This window comes from Cottoperca gobio, chromosome 13, assembly GCF_900634415.1.
Source record: "Cottoperca gobio chromosome 13, fCotGob3.1, whole genome shotgun sequence".
In the NCBI taxonomy this organism is placed as follows: Eukaryota; Metazoa; Chordata; class Actinopteri; order Perciformes; family Bovichtidae; genus Cottoperca; species Cottoperca gobio.
The window spans coordinates 26,132,457-26,153,311 of record NC_041367.1 but is presented as its reverse complement, the minus strand read 5'-3'; the positions used below and the strand labels follow the sequence as shown (position 1 = coordinate 26,153,311).

The following is a 20,855-nucleotide window of genomic DNA, read 5'->3' as shown; positions in this document are numbered from 1 at the left end:
CTGTTATAAACCTTTCAGGGGATAACTTATCCTACTGAAACTTTGATATAACTTAAGTAGTCATGTGTCTGCTTGAATAACAGTATAGATTTATTGTCCTTTGAAAATTACTCAGTACACAGCTGTTAATGTCTAAACAGCTGGCAACAAAGTGAGTACACCCCATAGTGACATACTTCTAAATTGTGGCCCAAAGTGTCAATTTTGTGTGACCACATTGTTATCTAGCACTGCTTTAACCCTCCTGGGCATGGAATTCACCAGAGCTGCACAGGTTGCTTCTGGAATCTTCTTCCACTCCTCCACGACGACATCACGGAGCGCACGGATGTTGGACACCTTGCACTCCTCCACCTTCCTCTTGAGGATGCCCCACATGTGCTCAATTGGGTTTAGGTCTGGAGACAGACTTGGCCAGTCCATCACCTTAACCTTCAGCTTCTTCAGCAAGGCCTTTGTCATCTTGGGAGGTGGTGTTTAGGGTCAGTATCATGTTGGAAAAACTGCCGCTACGGCCGAGTTTCCGAAAGAGGAGGTGATCATGCTCGGCTGCAGGATGTCACAGTATATATTGGAATTCATGTGTCCCTTCAATGAAATGCATGCAGCTCCCCAGTGGCCGGCAGCAACTCATGCAGCCCCAGACCAGGATGCTGTCCACCCAACCATGCTTGACTGTAGTGCAAAACAACATTGTCTTGGTACTCCTCACCAGGGTGCCGCGCACACACGCCGGACACGCATCTGACCCAAACAGGTTTATTTGTCTCATACTGCATATACCATATATATACACATTATATATATATATATTGTATGTATATATATTAATATATACATATATTATATATATATATATATATACATATATATATATATATATACATATATACATTATATATATCTATACATATATCATATATATATTATTCAATATATATATATACATATTCTAATATATTCCATATATATGTATACCTAGTACTATCTATATATATATATATCTATATTAACTTATATAATACGTTATATCGCTCTCTCCTCACTCTCCTCCTCTTCTCTCCTCTCTCTCCTCTATATCTCTCTCTCCTCTCTCTCTCCCTCTCTCTCTCTCTCTACCTCTCTCTCTCTCTCTCTCTCTCCTCTCTCTCTCTCTCTCTCTCTCTCCTCTCCTCTCTCTCTCTCTCCTCTCTCCTCTCTCTCTCCTCCTCCTCTCTCCTCATACCTACTCTCTCTCCCTCTCTCTCTCTCTCTCCCCCTCTATCTCTCCCTCTCTCCCTCTCTCTCCCCCTCTCTCTCCCCTCTCTCTCTCTCTCTCCCTCCTCTCTCTCTCTCCGCTCTGTTCTCTCTCTCTCTCCTCTCTCCCTCTATCTCTCTCTCTCCCTCTCTCCCCCTCTCCTCTATCTCTCATCTCCATCTCCTCGCTCTCTCTCGTCTCTCTCTCATCTCCATCTCCTCTCTCTCTCCTCTCTCTCGTCTCCATCTTCTCTCTCGCTCTCTCTCTCTCTCTCCTCTCTCTCTCTCCTCTCCATCTTTCCCCTCTCTCTCTCCTCTGCTCCTATATCTCCTCTCTACCTACTTCTCCTCTCGTTCCTCTATCCTCTCTCTCTCCTATCTCTCCTCGATCTATCTCTCTCTCTCCCTCTCTCTCTCCTCTATCATAATCTCTCGCTCTCTATCTATCTCCTATCTATACATAATATATATATATATATATATATACTACATATATATATACATATATATAATAATCATATACACATATGTACTATATATATATATACCAATACATATATACATCATATATATATATATCATATAAACATAAATACTAATATATATATATATTATTCTATACATATATATATATATATCTATTATACATATATACTCGTCTCTTCTCATTCTTATATACCATCATATATATATATATCACATCTACTATAATACCCCTACATAATACTATATTACATTATATATATATAATATCTATACATACTATATACACATATATATATACTATACCTATACATATATACACATATATATTACATATATATATATATATATACATATACATATATACATATATATACATACATATATATATATATATACATACATATATTACATATATATATAACATATACATATATAGACATATATATATATATATATATATATATTATATACTATATATATATACTACATTATAATCTATATATTATATATAAATATAATATATATATATTATATATAATAATATATATATATATATATACATATATATATATATCTATATATATATATACATATATAATATATATATACATATATATACACTATATATACATATATATATACATATATATACATATCTATATATATATATATACTATATATATACATAGAATATATAATATATATATATAGATATATATAATATATATTATATATAATACATACGAGTCATAGATAGATATATATATATACATATATATACATATATAACATATTATATACAATATATATATATAGCATGTAATATATTATATATATATATATATATAGATCATCATATATACATATATATTATATATTATATAGTACATATATATATATAATATTATATATATACACACAACATATATAATATACATATATACATTATATACAAATATATACATTCATATTACTATATATATACTATATATATATACACGATATAATATAATATAGATACATAAATATATACTATATATATATATATACCTATATAGATATATATATACATACATATATATATATATATCATCACATAGATATATACTATTCATACTATATATATATACATAGATACATATATATATATATATATATTATATATATATATACTATATATATATATATATATCATAATATATATATATACATACATATATATATATATACATATATATCATATATATATATACATACATATATATATACTATACATACATAGATATATACATACTATCATATATATACTATATATATATATTATATATCTATATAATATACATATATATATATAATATATACATAATATACATCATACAATACATCCTACATACATACATACATATATATATATATATAATATATACATATATATACATATACACTATATATATACATATATATATATACACATACATTCTATACATATATATACATATATACATATATATACTATATACTATATATATACTATATACATATATACAATTATCATATATACATATATATACAATATATATATATATACACACATATATACATAATATATAGTATATATATATATACACACACTATAATACATATATACTACAATATATACATATATATAATACTACATATATACATATATAATCATATATACACATATATATTAATATATAATATATATCATATATACATAGTATACATATCTATACATATATACATATATAGATATATCATATATATATCACACATATATATATATAATATAACATATATATATAACATATATATACATATATACAATACTATCGCATATATACAATATACTATAATATATCATTGTATTCATGATATATGTCTATATGTATAATGGTATTATCTATATATATATATATATATACTATATCTATCTATATATATATATATATATACTATGTGTAGTCAATGTATATATCTATATATACATATATACACATATATATATACAATATTACATATAATAACCATATATATATACTATATACATTATACACATATTGATAACATATCACATATATATCATATAGATATATATCATATATATATACTATGCTATATCAATATATGATCTATAAATAATAGTATATATATATATAATATATATACAATAATTATATTGTATTATATATATATATGCTGTATATATATATATATCATATATATATATATACACTATATACATACCTACATATAATTAATATATACAAGCATAAAGTATATATATATAATAGATACACTATATACACTACATATAATACAAACATCGTAGAATATATATATATACAATTGTTGTATATATGTGTATAATATATAATGTGTATTAAATGTTATTAATAGTGTATTAATGTTATTATAATTATATAATATACTATGGATCTAATGATATGTCATATATATGCTCTCTATATATATTAGATACGGATGTATATGTTTGAGTTATTATATAAAACTATTACTATGTATATGATATATATATATTATCTATCTCTCTCTATCTCTATCCTCTGTCTCACTCTATACTCTATGTTCTCCTCTGTCGCTATTTGTCTCTCTCTCTGTCCTCTCGGTCCTATATTCTCTGTATGTGTCTATCATGGTCTCTCTCTCTATGTCTGTGTCTCCTCTGTCTCCTCTCTCCTCTCTCTCTCTCTCCTGTTGTCTCATCTCGTCTCTGTGTCTCTCTCTTCTCTCTGTCTTCTCTCCTCTCTCCTCTCTCCATATCTCTCTCCCCCTCTCTCTCTTCTGCTCTCCTCTCTCTCTCCCTCTCTCTCTCTCCCTCCTCTCTCTCCTCTCTCTCTCATCCCACCCCTCTCTCTCTCTCTCTCTCTATCGCTCTCTACACAGCCTATTATGTGTATATATAATAACCTCTATACTTATGTGTCTATATCACTATCTTATATATCTCTATCTATCTATCTATCGTTTTATATCCTATCATATCTCATGTATTATATATGTATATTATATGTTATATATATATATATATATTTATATACATGTTATATATATATATATATATATATACATATATACATGTATATATATATAATTATATATAATATACTACAGTATATATATATATATATATATATTATTAATACATATATCTATATAATAATATATATACATGTATTATATATATAATAATATATATATACAGTATCTACAGGTATATATATATATATCATATCTCTATCTATACCTGTTATATATATATATAGAATAATATATATATCATATATATATAACATGTATATATATATACTATATAATTATATATATATATCTACTATATCTATATAATATACAATATATCCATGTATCTATCTATTATATATCTATATATACATTATATAAATTATCTCATCTCTCCCTCTATCCATGTATCATATATATCTCATAATATATCCCTGTATATATATGCTCTCTATATTTATATGTATATATATAGAGAGAGTAGATATATATATATATAAATAAAGGTATATAGATATATATGATAGATAAGATAGAGAGAGAAGATAAAGAAATGGTATATGAAAGAGATATATAGAGAAGAGATATATATAGAGAAAGAAGAAAGGATAGAAGAGACAGATAGAAAGAAGAGAGACAGAAGAGAAAAAGAGAAGAGAAGAATAGGAAGAGAGAGAGAAATAGATAAAAGAATATATAAGATAGAACAAAGAGATAAGGAGAAAGAGAAGAGAGATAGAAAGAGAGAAACAAATATATATATGATAAAGTATAAATTAGATAGTAGATAAATAGACAGAGATAGATATAACTATAGTATAGAATATATATAATATATATATAATATATAATAACATATACATATATATATATAACTATATATAATATATAATATATATATATATATATATAGCGGTATACGATACTGGTAACATATGAAAACTCACGTTCGTTAACATCCTTCTGCTCTCTGATCACTTCTCACTACAACAATAAACTCCTCCCTGTCTACCGGCACCGTCCCACCATCCATTAAAATCGCTGCTGTCACCCCCATTCTGAAAAAACCTGGACTCAACCCTGACGCAACAAATAACTTCCGACCAGTCTCCAACCTACCCTTTCTGCCCAAAGTTTTGGAAGGCGCTGTAGCCTCTCAACTGAAACATCACCTCTCTACCAATAACCTGTATGAAACATTCCAATCCGGATTCCGCTCCAACCACAGTACTGAAACTGTACTCCTCAAAATCACCAACGACCTTCTCCTCTCCTCTGATGCCGGAAACCTCAACATTCTCGTCCTCCTCGACCTCAGCGTAGCCTTTGACACCATCAAGTGAGACTAACAAACAGTTTCTACCCGCAGGCCATCAGGCTTGTGAATATGCTCCCCCCATCCCAACTGATTGAACTGTGAACACAGCACAACTTGAACTTTGCACTTTGTTGTTGTCCGCCTTATTTGTGCAATATTTCCTATTTCACAGTACTAACACTGTACTGTGAACCTATGTACCGTTTACCTCTTTATTTATTTTATATTGTATATTGTGTATATCTCTTACTTGTAATTCTAATTTGAAATGTTTGCTGTTGGAGGATTAGTAAAGTACGTTTTTCATTGTACTGTATAACTGTCTGTTATCTGTGCATATGACAATAAATATATTATCTTGAATCTTGAATCAATCACTCCACCCTCCTCACTCGACTTGAAACCACCTTCAACATCACCGGCACTGCCGTCTCTTGGTTCAAATCATACCTCTCTTGCAGGCACCAGTTCATCTCCATTAATAACTGCAAATCCCCCACCGCTCCCCTCCCCCAAGGTTCAGTTCTCAGCCCCCTCCTCTTCATCCTGTACCTGTTCCCCCTTGATAATAATCCGCAGTCATGGTCTTTAATTCCACTGCTTTGCTGATGATATCCAGCTCCTCATCTCCACCAAGTCAATCTCCACCGCTACCCACTGTATTCTGACAAACTGCATCACGGAAATAAAATCCTGCCTACAAATCAACTTCCTAAAGCTGTGAAAAATCTGAAATCCTCATCATTGGACCAAAAACACTCACCAAATCCACCCATAATCTCACCCTCAACATAGACAGTTCCTCAGTTTCCAGCTCCCCTCACATCCGGAAATCTTGGCATCATCTTTGACCAAACCCTCTCATTTGACAAATACACTAAACAGCTCACCAAGACGGCCTTCTTCCATCTCAAAATCGCCTGTCCATCCCTCTCCTCCACAGCTGCAGAAACCCTCATCCATGCCTTCATCACCTCCCGTCTGGACTACTGTAACAGCCTCCTTTTTCCGTTTCTTCGTTTATATATTTTATTTTTGTATCTCTGTCAAGTGTCTTTGGGTTTCTAGAAAAGCGCTATACAAATATAATGTATTATTATTATTATTATTATCAACAAGGGCTAGCTTGTCGGGAAGGAGGCTAAATAATACTCTAAAATCCAAAAAACTGGCGTGGCCATTTTCAAAGGTGTCTTTTGACCTCTCACCTCAAGATCTCTGAAACCCGGTGGTATGGGTACCCATCAGTCTCCCCTTTACAGACAGACTCACTTTATGATCATCCCATCCAGTTTGGTGCCAAAGACATAGAGAGTATTGCTTGAATGTGGCATATACTGTTGACTTTCTGTCCCCACCCCTTCCCCTCTATTCATAAATTAGTAGCTAGGTATTTCTTTAATTGTAGATTCAATCAAATGGCCATGCTCCTCCAACACCACAACAAAAAGATTAAAGATTAAAAATTACAATTCTGAGTAACAGTCACATAAAAACCACAAGTGTGTTTTTTAAAAGAAGTGCTGCCTGAAATAAGTCTCAGATCGTCATTTCATGTATTCTTGTGTGATCAAATGCTCAAGTACCATAGTTCAACACTATGGGAAAATGCTAACTGCTTTCTTTCTGTGAGTGAGATGATCTTATCTATTTCATGTAGTGTATGTATGCTAAATCCAGAGATGGAGTCAGGACGTTGTAAACCTCGCTTAGTATGAAGAGTGGTAGCAGGGTTCCCCAGCTGGCCTAACTCCAAAGTTTAATACACCAAATAACATCTTGAACATGTCAAATAACATGTTAGATGACATGTTGGTCCGATAAATTTAAATCTCTCCATTCAAGACGTCCGGGGAACTTTGCTGAGACGACGGCGGCGGCGGCCGGTAGCTCCCATGAACTCAGCTATTTCATGGGCTGTTGCCTACATGCTGAAACTATTCACCAGAATGGGAAGATAACGCTGTGGTCGTACTCTCACAAGCTCTGGTGCAGACTCAATATGGCAGCGCCCTGCTGCTGAACCCAAACACCTCCTGGAAAACTAGAAAAGGGTTGTTTATCCTGGAATACTACTACACACAATCTGGAGCAAGTGTTTCCCCCGGAGGTACACGATGGGCTGAAAAGGTGGAAAGGAGGGAGACACTCCCAACTCTACACCCTCTTTCAAACACCTCCGTCACCCAGACTCAGTCACACACTCACCTCCACAGACAGAAGGACTCCACTGCTACCCTCAGATGAGTGACATTCTTACTTAATTGACTTGGAAGCAAGAACATCTATCAATGAAGTATTACACAAGGACTTTCAGCAACAACTTTCTTAAAGAATGTTTGGAATACAGGCAAGAGCAGATCATATCGCTAAGCGAGGAAAATAAGTTCAACCTTTTCACCAACAACCTTCAAAGACAACAGACGAATGGAAGAGACTATCCAGCACTGACAGGTTAGGTCGACGAGTGATAACCTCCTGGTTACTCTCACGCTGAGAAAACATTAAAAGACTTTATGATCACACAGATTAAGATTCCACCTTGTGAACCGCCCAGGAAACATTATCGTCAAATCTGAACATTAAAAGCCAACAAAAATAGTCAAAATAAGGGAAAGGAACAAAGCAGAATGAACTCCGCAACAAAATTCCGCCATGAAGTCATGAAAGACGCAATTTTTTGTTCCCATTAAGAAAGAAATTCCTTGACAAAAAAGGAAAAGCAATAAACTATGTTGATGTGTGTCGCCATTTTGACAGGGTTCGCCACACTATAATAATAATAATAATAATATTAACAATAATATTAATAATAAATTAAACAGTTTACCGCTCCCTGAAGGCTTCAGTGCTTGTAGGCTACGCCATATAGATATCCTCTCTAAAATCATAATAATCCTGTCATGGCACAATCTTCCTTTTCGTTACTTGGACTTGACCTGTAACTAGATATAATATCTAATCATGATAATGGTATAAAGCTATCAGCTCAGCCTGGATATTAGCTATCACCCTGAGAGAGCGTGTGATTACCAGCTAATCCATTTGCAGTATAAGTAATGTTAATAATAGTTTAGTTATCCCTGAAAATAAATACATCTATAATTAGCAGCGCACATAAGCAGATGAGTAAACCTCTCTTTAGAACGTGATAATGACTATAGCAAGATCAGTGATGAAGATGATGTCTAAAATCATTTTACACACACAGAGTTTTGAGACAAACTTCCTCATGCCTTTAAAATACTGACATAACAGTATGTATACGAAAGTGTGTGCTAGATAATATACGTTAGAATAAAATGAACACACACTAATAATCACATTAACATAGAAACTAATGAATGCACGTTACTTATCACTGGTTATTAAAAAAAAAGACTGCATGAAACAGACTGCATGCTCTTACTTTGAAATGCAGGTCGTGTGGTATTAAGAAATAAATACATGAAAACAAATGAATGACACGATGTACAATATAGCCTACAGAATAATAAAGAGAGATCTGTGCAATATTCTATAAAGACAGTGGGTAAATGTGTGTTAGTGTGGGGTGTGTATCTGTGTGTGTGTGTGTGTGTGTGTCTGTGTGTGTGTGGTAGGTTACTGTGGGGGCAGCGGTTTAGATTTATATTTCTATACAACCAATGTGTTTGTGATTAAATTGTGGAGCACAAAATGATTAACCAAATCTTGTTTACAAGAGCACAACGTTCTTCAGGGACCGAACCTCTGAAACCTGCTCAGAGTGCAGCAGATTGAAGTATTTAACTTTAAAATGCACAAAGTTTTCTTCCAGGGGAGCATGGCCCCAAACCCTTTGAACCCATAGTCTGACAGAATTCAGTGGGAAACGCTGGATACTCCAGTGTTGTTATGTGCATCATTAACCTATCATTCAACCCCAGCAGCCTACAGTAGAGCCAGGAGCTGGCTTTGTTAGAACAGACAGTTTATCAGAACACATGTGGCATTGCTAATGAGGCCTTCATCTTCATCCACTCCTCTGAGGAGGAGGATGCGGAGGAGGAGGACAGAACGTACATGATGAATATGTTGGTTGACTTGGAATGACACGAATAGAGAATGTCTGAGTCTGAGAGCATTAACAGCGAACAGCTTCACATGCACTCTGTCAAGACTCAACACTAAAGAACTACTTTACTTTACGGCATTGTCTGAGCAGCTGGCTGAGTTACAACAGAGCAGCAGGCTCTCACTCCATTCATGAAGAGACTGAAAACACACCAGCTAAGAGAACGTCACTGATCTCATCACACACAAGGGTTAGAAGAACAAACATGGCCATGGCAAATCCTCACTGCTCATTGGTTCATATAACAGTATTGTTAAACTGCTGTTTAAATCAGTACTCAGGGTATATTAAGCCTCCAGTTACTCCAGAGAAAAAAACCGTAGTAATCGTCTTCAAAATGAGGAAATGGTGGTACGACATACTGAATCCTGATTTTCTGTTTTCTTTGTTTTTATAAATGGTACATAACAGAACAGTTCAAAAATGAGGATTTCCTTGACCCTCCTAATCATGACGCTTTCACATTTTCATCTCTAAAACATTTTCTAGTTTTTGTTTGACCTTGTATAGAACCAGGAAAGCCTCATTGGTATTAAATATATGTTAAGAGTGTCCTCGCCAAGATAGGCAGCAATAACGGTTACAGACAAACAACCAAAAACAATATATAAATAAAATGTATCCTTGAAACATCCTAAAAGACACACTTAAAAAACCCACAAGCTGTACAAATAAGTAAGACCAATCTAAAACAATAGCTGCATGCAAGAGAAACCGGAAGAGAAAGTTTTCTTTAGTTTTAGTCAACATGTCGTTAGTCTCCGTGGACTGACCCATGAGGGGCTCCATAGTGACCGGAGGAGTAACATTGTAGGGAATTAAATAGATACAAGAGCACACATCCACAGCTGAGAGCAGCTGCTCTGATAAACGCAGACATTAGCACTAACAGAGGAGACTCGTGTGCTTTACTGACATTGAGTGCAGAGCTTCCTCAGGCAAACACACACAGAGTGCAACACACACGTACCATCACTCAGCCACACCTAATGAGTGCAGCACACTTCAGAAGGTTACCGTGTTGCCCACACTGGTTTATTAAGGCAGTCTAAGGTGTTAAACATCTTTTTCAAATGTTGAAAAAAAGGTTACGTTTTTCAAATGTGTTGTCGCACTAACTATATCAGTGTCATTCCAAAGCACCGCATCAGCGTTTCTGTGCGTCTTACCAATCAGACTTTATGATATAAAGTGAAAGATCTATTCTTTAGTCAGCATGTCTTTTCATTTCCACCCAGTCTTCTTCAACTGTTTACAATACAAACAATAATCAGCTGAGGAGTGCGCTGAGTTGGACAGAGCGGAGCTTTCTTTGCATAAGCTGGCTGGACAAAGCCTGACGCCCCCTCAGGTACCACGTGGTGGTTATCAACTGTCTTTATTAACCAGGATCTTCCTCAGGCACGTTCCCATAAAAGAGGCGTTTCACGTGGCATTTGACTCTTCTACCGCACTAACTGGACCCATCGCATGCTGCCTTTGTAGTATATAAAAAGATTATTACAGCAAAAAGCAACACTGTTGCTGGCAGATAATTGCTGATTGACTTAATATATGCATTTCATCTCTCAATGCCTCCTGTGTATATGTACTGTATCAACTGCTCATTCTACAGCTCTGACACTCTACACTTGATGCAGCATATTTAAACATTAATGAACATTATATGTGGTAAATACCAATAGACTAATACATTTTTTAATCAGTGTTTTATTAGCTGCAATATACCAGCAGTGTAAAACAGACTAATCTGGGCTGAGCATAAAAACAAGTGGTAACGTCAGGGTTAGAAATCATTATAGTGCATTTCATATGCAACTAAACGTCATACTGATTAATAATATAGTGAACTATTAATGCATGCTACCTGCTATTTTTTATAAGGCTTCTTTTAGAGCCAGCATGGGCAAATGTCCGGAGAGCCTTCTGAGTAAATAAATCCAGAATTCTTGCTTAGATCTTCTGCATCATCACCTGAATGTTGGTTCCCGTGGCAATGCATAGTTTGCACTGCTGTGCCTGCACCGCATTGTTGGTGGCATTACTAATGTAATGCTGAACAAGTTTGTATTGTTAACGTATTTCCTCAACTGAGAATCTTTATGGCTCATATTCGGATCTACTGTCTCTCTAAACTCTCCCCTCCCAAGAGAACATCTCACAGTTCTGGCCTGGTCTACGTCAACGAGAATTTAGCCATAATAGTGGAGCCATTTCCAAAGCAGTCGATTAGCAGACTTCAATCGGAAACTCTGAAAATAACCTGGTCCTGAGCAGGTTAGCTGAGCAGCATAAATGACCATTAGCCAAAGTCGAAAATGTTAATCCTACACTCAATCAAGGAACAACCTCCAGCGCTGAAGACAGCTGCCTTCACATAATGCTGCATTACTGAGCACCATGTACAAACAGTCCAGTGACAGTAGTGTGTGTGTGTGATGTTCAGAGCCGTGAGCGGGCCAGCTGTGCTGCTCACTATCTCTCCGGCCTGAGTTTGGCTCACACAAATCTGATTTGCTCTCAGGAAAGAGCAAATGTTGAATCAAGCAGAAAATATGATCCCATTTTACAGTATAGCCAAATGTTTTTATTTCATTTAAATACACTTAACAGGGAATTTAAGGGGAAATCAAAAGAGTTCTTAAGGCTTTAGTATTGTGAAGAACAAGACCAAGCAGTCACCTCCAGAAAAAAACTAAACTCAACACTGAGCCTGAACATGCTCTCCATCACACCACACACTGCTCTTTCTCCCTGCAGATCAATCCGTCCATCAATAAACAAGGACAGCACTGTCAATACCACCTGTGGACACACAACATCCAGGAATACTTGTCTTTCTCAGTGTCAGTATGTGGAGACATGAGACAGCAGAAGACACAAACTGAGTCACGGACTACAGAAAAACCAGGATCAACACATGATGTCATGGATTCAAGGATATGTTGTTGTCATTTTACAATACAGGATTACACAATGAAATGTCCACACACAGAAATGGTACAAACACATATTCTAAATATTTTAATCAAAATAGAATACAAACAATAGGCAATAAAACACCAAAGTAAGGAATAATTGCTTATTCTGTTGAAACATCTTATATTTATAGAAAAATAGCAAAAGCTTCAAAGTTATAGGCAGAAATACATGTGACCATCACTTAGCACTGACTATTGTTCTGAAACAACAGTATGGGTGGGGAGGGGGGGGGGCACCTCTTCTCACTAATGCTCTGTAGATGGTACCAATCATGTTCTGTACGGTTTTAATAACTCCCTGCTGAACCCTCCTGTCCCGGGCCGTGAGACGTTCCATGTCATTTTGTAATGTTTCCAGTCAGGATGCTTTCCATAGCTCCTCTGTAAAAGAAGTTCTCTTAAGTTACCTTAAGAAAATACAGCCGTGGCGCGTAGAACCACGAAGGCTGATTCCTTACTACTCGACTCCAGCCCAGTGCACTTTGCTGCAAGTCGTCTGCTCTCTTTCCCCTGCCTTTCCTGTCTGTCTCTCTCACTATCAAACTAAGCAGAAATGGCAATAAAATAAATATCTTTTTCATTCTTAAATACAACCGTTTCTGATCTCAGGGTTGTGTGTCTTTGTCTCCTTTTTCCTCAAATCAAATATCATCTTCTTGGTTTTGCTGACGTTGAGCTGTAGGTTGTTGATTTCCTCTCTATATGAAGTCTCATGGTTGTTTGTAATCCGGCCAATGATAGTAGTGTCATCGCAAACTTCACAACAGAGTTGTCTTCATGTCGGGGTTGGAGTGTTTGGTGTGTAGTGTGAACAGGAGGGGGCTGAGCACACGGCCCTGGGGGGCTCCGGTGTTCGCGATGAAGTCCAATATCCAGTTGCAGAGTGCTAAGTTTGCCAATGAGTTTGATGGGGCAGAATGTTTTAAATGCTGAGTTGAAATAAACAAGCAGCATTCTGATGCAGGTGTTGTTGCATCCAGATGTGTGAGGGCTGAGTGGAGGGCAGTGGAGACGGCATCCTCTGTGGATCTGTTGGCTCTGTATGCAAACTGTAGACTAGACACTGCAGACTTTTAGGTACAAGGACGATGATGGTTGACTTGAAGCAGGTGGGAACACTCCTGTGACAGATATGATACAAGTGCCTGCTTGGCACATGTTTTAGTACACGGCCAGTGATGTTTTCAGGCCTAGCAGTTTGTAAAACAGATACATTACTGACATGGAGGGTACTCCAGCCACAATTAATCTTATTAGGAGTAAAAAGAACAAAGAAAGGAAGAAGTAAAACAGGATTTCTAACTGCATTAGAGCAGTATTGTTTTTGGTTGCCAGAGGGCAGCAGTTCAAACCGATCACACACTGATACTGATAAATATATTTTATTCATGTCAGAAATAAACACGATTATAAAAGAAAAAGTAGTATTTAAAATGTTGTTATTAATAGATGTACGTTAACATTCATATATTTTCCTTTATACTGTCACATGTAGTAATGGATCTGAGTTCTACTCCAGCTATTTAAATTCTGGCCTCTATAGGGATTGCATTAAATTGTATTAAATTCAATCTGCAACATTTCCCTTTTCCTACCAGAAGGCTAATATTGGTTTATCACAGATACTGTATATCTGTATTGAAAGAAATGTCGGATAATAAATAACAAGAAATGTCATTACAGAAATATCCAAAATATGTTTGAGGTCATTCAGAAACTGTGTCTCCATTACAGAATCTGTCCACCAGAGAGCACTGACAAGTTGTGTTTACACTGTAAAATGTCAGAGTCACTATTCTCTAATGAACTAATCTAAGTGAGGATGCACTGAGCGAGGTATTTTGCAGGGCATTGGAAGGAAATAAGAAAAGTAATAGGACATTTCTAAGGGTTTTAAGTAAAGTTGATAACTTTGTCAGCTCCACAATATGCACTAAATAAATGTCTGGATAAACTGCTGTGGTAAAAGTAACAGGTCAAACTGAAGGTCAGTTCATTCTACCAGTTCTCTTTCTGGCCCAGAGTCCAGCTCTCACACTCGCCTCTACTTCTCCACCTTAAACATGACACAACCCCGTTACAGCCAATACAGCTGCAGCACATACCACAGTGCTTATTTCAATACCCGTGTTAAAGCCTCAGAAAATCAGCTGTCAAAAGCTCCATCCTCCATCCCGTGTTGCGCTGCAAATGATCCATCCAGCTATCGCACCTCAATGTTCTGTATTTCTATATCACACGAGGTCATGTGACCAAGATGAAGAACAATGGCTAATGGCTTAACTAATGGCAACACTTTTTGTTGTAAAGAAGTGTTTACATTTTCATCTTGTATTAAAACCCTTAAATCACAGAAATAGCTCTTATTGGATAAAAACATATTTAAAACAATGTTTGACACACATAATAAGCACATGTAGTCAAATGAGAAATATAAGCTTCACTTACATTATTTGCTTGTAACATTGCAAGGAACCCCTTCATTTGTACATACGACACATACTGTCCTGACAGAGGAGGATCCTTCTTAGTCGCTCTTCTTTTTTTTTTTTACTGGTATGTCACACCCGTCGTAACGGACGCACCGGAAGCGGGGTTAATAAACCGTAGAAAGCAGCTCAATGGTTACGTTAATTACTTTTTTTCCATATCTGTTACTTATTCAGTCTCTTTTATCAAACTCAACAAGAGTCTGTGTTTTTTTGATGAGTTTTATTTTGATTCCGTGTAAATAAAGTGTGTTTTATGATTATCAGCAACGGAGTCTGGTGGCTTTGAGGAGAGCATATTAACTGTATGTTGAGTCTGCTAATACATTGGAATAATTTCCCAAATCCCTGCTGATTTGATTTATAATATGTTCACCTTAACGTGTGTCATAGCATCGCCCCCAGAAAATGGTTGAAAATGAGCGTGTCCACTAGGCTGTAAATAAGGGAGTAGAACAGTGATATAATATTAAAGAAATGTGTCTCCATGGTGAACTGACACATGACCGAGAGCACAGCAGCCTGCTATAAGAACAGCCAGCGACACTGGGCAGAAAATGCAAATAACAACAACCACCACCAAGCCAAACACGGGTTAGTAGGAATAAATGTCTCGAATTCAAGCTCTGGTTTCATATACTGTAAATATAAGCCAAGGGAAAATGACACTAATCGTAAAGACACAAACTAAATCAAAACCTAGTAACTTTGACTTCTATGAGCCATAAAAGATTGGAAACTCTATTCAGCAAATCAAACAGCTCGATAAAGAGTGTGTGTGTGTGTGTGTGTGTGTGTGTGTGTGTGTGTGTGTGTGTGTGTGTGTGTGTGTGTGTGTGTGTGTGTGTGTGTGTGTTTCCCTCTGCTCTCTCAGGACTCCCAGCGATCAAGCTCTGCTACCAACGGGTGTTTAGGAATATAATACACAGGGTGGACAGATCATTTTCACAAGTAAATAAATAAACATGTGTATCTCATGCATTTAGAATAAAAAAAAGTTAACATACCATTTTAGAGTCTAACTCGTGGTGCGGCAGTGCCAAGACTTTATCTACGCTGTCAGCATCTGCAAAAGTGATGAAGCCAAAGCCCCTGTTGAGAAACAACACAACAGCATATGACATTTCTAAAATAATTTAAGTTATATTTCACAGTATTTATGCGTCACAACGTAATGAGCTTCTTTACTTCGCATCTGATAAATGCTGAAATCCCCACTCGGAGTTATACCCGTCCAATGTAGCCTACACTATATATCCTATACATTTTTACTTCCCTTATCTATTTTCATTTTTTGTGTCCACATATTATTTGACAATTTCTTGAATTCATGTCATTCATATTATTTAAAGAGCAACGTGTAAATGATTTTTATCTCTATAATATCCACATTTCAGTACAATGCATTGATTTGGAATTGCATTCAAATTACTTTTCACTTTAATTTCCAACACTATGACCTTATTAAATACATTAAGACATAAGAAATGTCAGTAGTAGAACATGTTCTCTACAGCTCCACAGCTCCATGTTCAATGTCAAACTGCATTGCCCTTCAATAGCAAATCCATCTGAAGGGCTGCTCTATAGGTATAGCACTCCAAAGCAAAGAGTTTCCCAGTTATTTTCTAACAGAAGGTATATAACAGTTTATTTACCTGGAACGTTTTGTCGTTGGGTCTCTCATCACCATACATTCTCGGATTTCCCCGAATTTACTAAAATAATCTCTAAGGCTGTCTGTGAAAAGAAAAAAAAAGACAGAAAGGGTCAAAGTTTTTCTTTACATCCACGTTAAATAAAAAGAAGAATACGTGTTGACAGCAGTGGATGTCCCCGTGTTACACAGGGGTCGAATGGAGGACTTGATATCAAAATAACCTTGCGCCGTGTGCACGCGTACACATACACAGAGTTCCAGACGCAGGTCTTACCTGGTGAAGTTTGCCAGCTGAGGCCACCGATAAACATTTTCCTGCCAAGGAAAAGGCACAGAAGTCAATCCAGATTTTAAATCGGACATTTTCATGTTTAGCTAACTAGTTGACTGGTTGGAAAGAATTAAAGGGCTGGGGACAAAAATAGAGACAGAAATAGAGGCAATGCAACGGCAAGGCAGCCCCGACAGCCGTCCCCAAAACCGAGCTAGCAGCAGCCCAGATACGTTCCCTTCTCTCCGCTGTGGACCAAGGGTCATGCCAACTTCCATTCAAAACATCTGTCGGTTAAAAACTGCAGAGGTCGAGGTATATACCTGGTACAAAAACATTTTAGGTTGTAGACTGTTGATACGAACACAGTCTACAATTCGGCATACATGTAATACACCAACTAATAACATCTTAGTTCAACTTTTAAATTTGCTTCGGCTGTTAGAGAGTATTCACCTTCCTCCACCTAAACACAGCCCGGGTGGTAAGGACCGGCGTGAACTCAATAAAAAATGTTGCGTTTCATTGAAATGAAGTGCGTCTAAACCGGGCGAATGCCGATTTTACCAGAGCAAGCTTTAAATTACTTTAAATTAATAATCTTTGTTCTAAATCCGTGTGCTTTTGCCTTTAAGTACGGCAGCATTTGACTCCCAAATTTATAAACGAAGTTTGGCATATGTTCTTTCCACACACGGACTAACGGCATATATCGGGGCCAGCCAGGCGTTTACACTGCTAAAGGGGCAGGCCCGTCTGATAATATAACCAAACAAAGGTGTAGTTGACGGGACCCGGAAGGCAGTGGAGCAGGCAGTACAAAATTCAAGCTGCAATTATGCAGTTTTAAAAACAAGAAATAATGAGTGATAAATTCACTGTTTATAATGACAGGTTGTAACCTTACCCCGGGTCGTGTTGTGGATCAGTCGGGCTTCCAGACGTGGCTTGGCTGCCGTCACCTTCCATATTCTGACCCAGCTACAGGCAGTGACTAACGGATACACACAGACGGTAGGTCAGCAGATGGAGCGGAGCTACAGTGTCAGCGAGCCGGGAATGCAGCGCTCCGTCACACGTGGGATCAGTTCGGTCTGTGGTCCCTCCTCCGCCGTCACCGACCAACTACACTGACGTCAGTTTTCCACGACCCGCCCACATTAACTGCTTGTACTGTGCATTCTGTCAGATTTTCAATTAGATGACATGTGGCATTCAGGGATGGGGTACTTGCCTCAAAACATATAAAAATCAAGGGAGCTGAACACAGATGCAACTTTAAAAAATTGGAAATTGATCTCTACATGGTGACAGTTGCTTAACTCAGGTTTAATTAAGCTGTCAGTCACCTTTACAGTACAGCAGATGTGTCACAGACCAATACAAATAGTAATTGCAATACATATTTTGTATAACATTAAACAACAGCATATTTATTTTATTGATATCTTATCCCTATATTCATATGATACTTACACAATAGTACATACATATTTACAAATCAGAAAATCATTGTGTTGGCCACATTCAGCTAGTCATTATGCCAAATATACAGAGAGATACTTCCTGTGCATACTGTGTGTAAAGATGTCTGCACTCTGAGAGTGTGCATTTTCTGACTCTCCTGTATCAATAACTCAACACATGTCAGAAGAAATGTAAATATGTATTACCAATGCAATAAAACTGAACACAAATTATTTTATAAAAATTGAATCTTAATATTAATGCCCATTTTATAGAATTAAAGGAACTTCTGTGAAACTTTGCAATTTAATTAATAATATTAATAATGTCTGCATTCCATTTGCTGCAGGTAGTGTGCATTATGGCTCACTGATATGGCTTACTTAAACCTCTTTCACATATAGTTCCCAGTAAATTACTGGGATAACCTTTCAGGCACCACTAGTGATTTATTCACACTTGCATTACACTCAGGAATGGTTCCAACTTGCACCTTTTCACACATGCCATGGCAATGCCGGAATATATGGGGCAAGGGACAGTCCAGCAGATGGCGGTAATGCAACACTTATGAATGCCAACCGCCATTTTAGTCAACAGAAGAAGAAGATTGGGCAAGGCTGAATGTACATGTAAACGGCTAAAAATGCCTCCTATTATATTCAGGAACATGGAGGGCAAGGGACTATTTTTGTCCGGTGCCAACGTTTGTGTAATTTCACTTATATTCAAGACATTTGAGAGACAAGTAATGTTTTTTGTGATCTGCTTGAATCCGAAACACACATTTGATAAATTAGAGAGCATTGGATGCTGAAAAAAGTAGAGACAAATTTGAAAAAGATAAGTGCATAAGACTGAGATGCTAAAGGAGGCGGAGAGCTGCAGCTTTGAGAAAGTTTGTTCAGGAACAGAGGAGCTTTAAAGAAGAATTTGGAAGCAAGAGAGGGCACACTTTAGGTCAAGTGGCTAACACAATCGAATACCGAACCACCAGCATGTCTCTTTGGTGTTGGAAACTCTACAGTGTGTATGCTAGTGCACCATGTGAAATCAGCATTGAAGAGCAGCCTTCCTTAAACGTTTTATCTGCCTGCCAAAAGGAGAGCATTTTCAATATACTCCACCAGACCGTAGTTATCCAATGTGCTGGTGCCATTCTGATAAGACATTATAAGATGAGTTGTAAATAATCACAAATGCACTTAATTTCAATGAAACGCAAAAAATTGCATTTAATTCACGCCGGTCCTTACCACCCGGGCTGTGTTTAGGTGGAAGGAATACTCTCTAACAGCTGAAGCAAATTTAAAAGTAGAACTAAGATGTTATTAGTTGGTGTATTACATGTACGCCGAATTGTAGACTGTGTTCAGGATTTGTTGCTTTTTAATATTCAATGTGGGGTCATGCATTTAATTTTTCTTAGCTAAGAAATATTCATGGGCTGGCTTACATGGGCTGGTTTACATGGGCTGGCGTGAGCAATTAGCTTAATTCCTTAATTATGTGATTGGATGAGAAATGACTATTGCTATTAGGCTTACCTTTAAAAAATACAACAAAGTCACCATGATTCCACAGAAATCTATGACTGTGAAAGGAAATTCCTGTTTGTCTCTAACGAAGTGGTTCAGCAATCATCACCGCAAGAACAGCGCAATAAGTGTTTGAGCTCAGCTTGTATCGTCGTGGAAAATCCTTTTGGTCATCTTAAGAGTTGTTACAGGTGCCTACTTAAGCGCAATGATGTTGATATTGCGCATGTGGCTGACATTGTCACTGCTT

At 36.2% G+C, this 20,855-nt stretch overlaps 1 protein-coding gene across 5 annotated transcripts in view; it reads right to left on the bottom strand.

Moving 5' to 3' along the window:
• LOC115017394 (RNA-binding protein Musashi homolog 2-like) overlaps positions 1-18,697 on the bottom strand; it is a 224,785-nt gene extending 206,088 nt beyond the window's left edge. For all 5 annotated transcript variants that reach the window (XM_029445784.1, XM_029445782.1, XM_029445786.1 and 2 more), the window contains exons 1-4: positions 18,508-18,697; positions 17,604-17,644; positions 17,328-17,409; positions 16,677-16,761 (exon numbers count right to left, since the gene is read on the bottom strand). In XM_029445784.1, coding sequence (XP_029301644.1) covers positions 16,677-16,761; positions 17,328-17,409; positions 17,604-17,644; positions 18,508-18,569 — 270 coding nt within the window. In that variant the 5' untranslated portion in view covers positions 18,570-18,697. The remainder of the gene's footprint in view (positions 1-16,676; positions 16,762-17,327; positions 17,410-17,603; positions 17,645-18,507) is intronic.
• Positions 18,698-20,855: the final 2,158 nt, after the last annotated feature.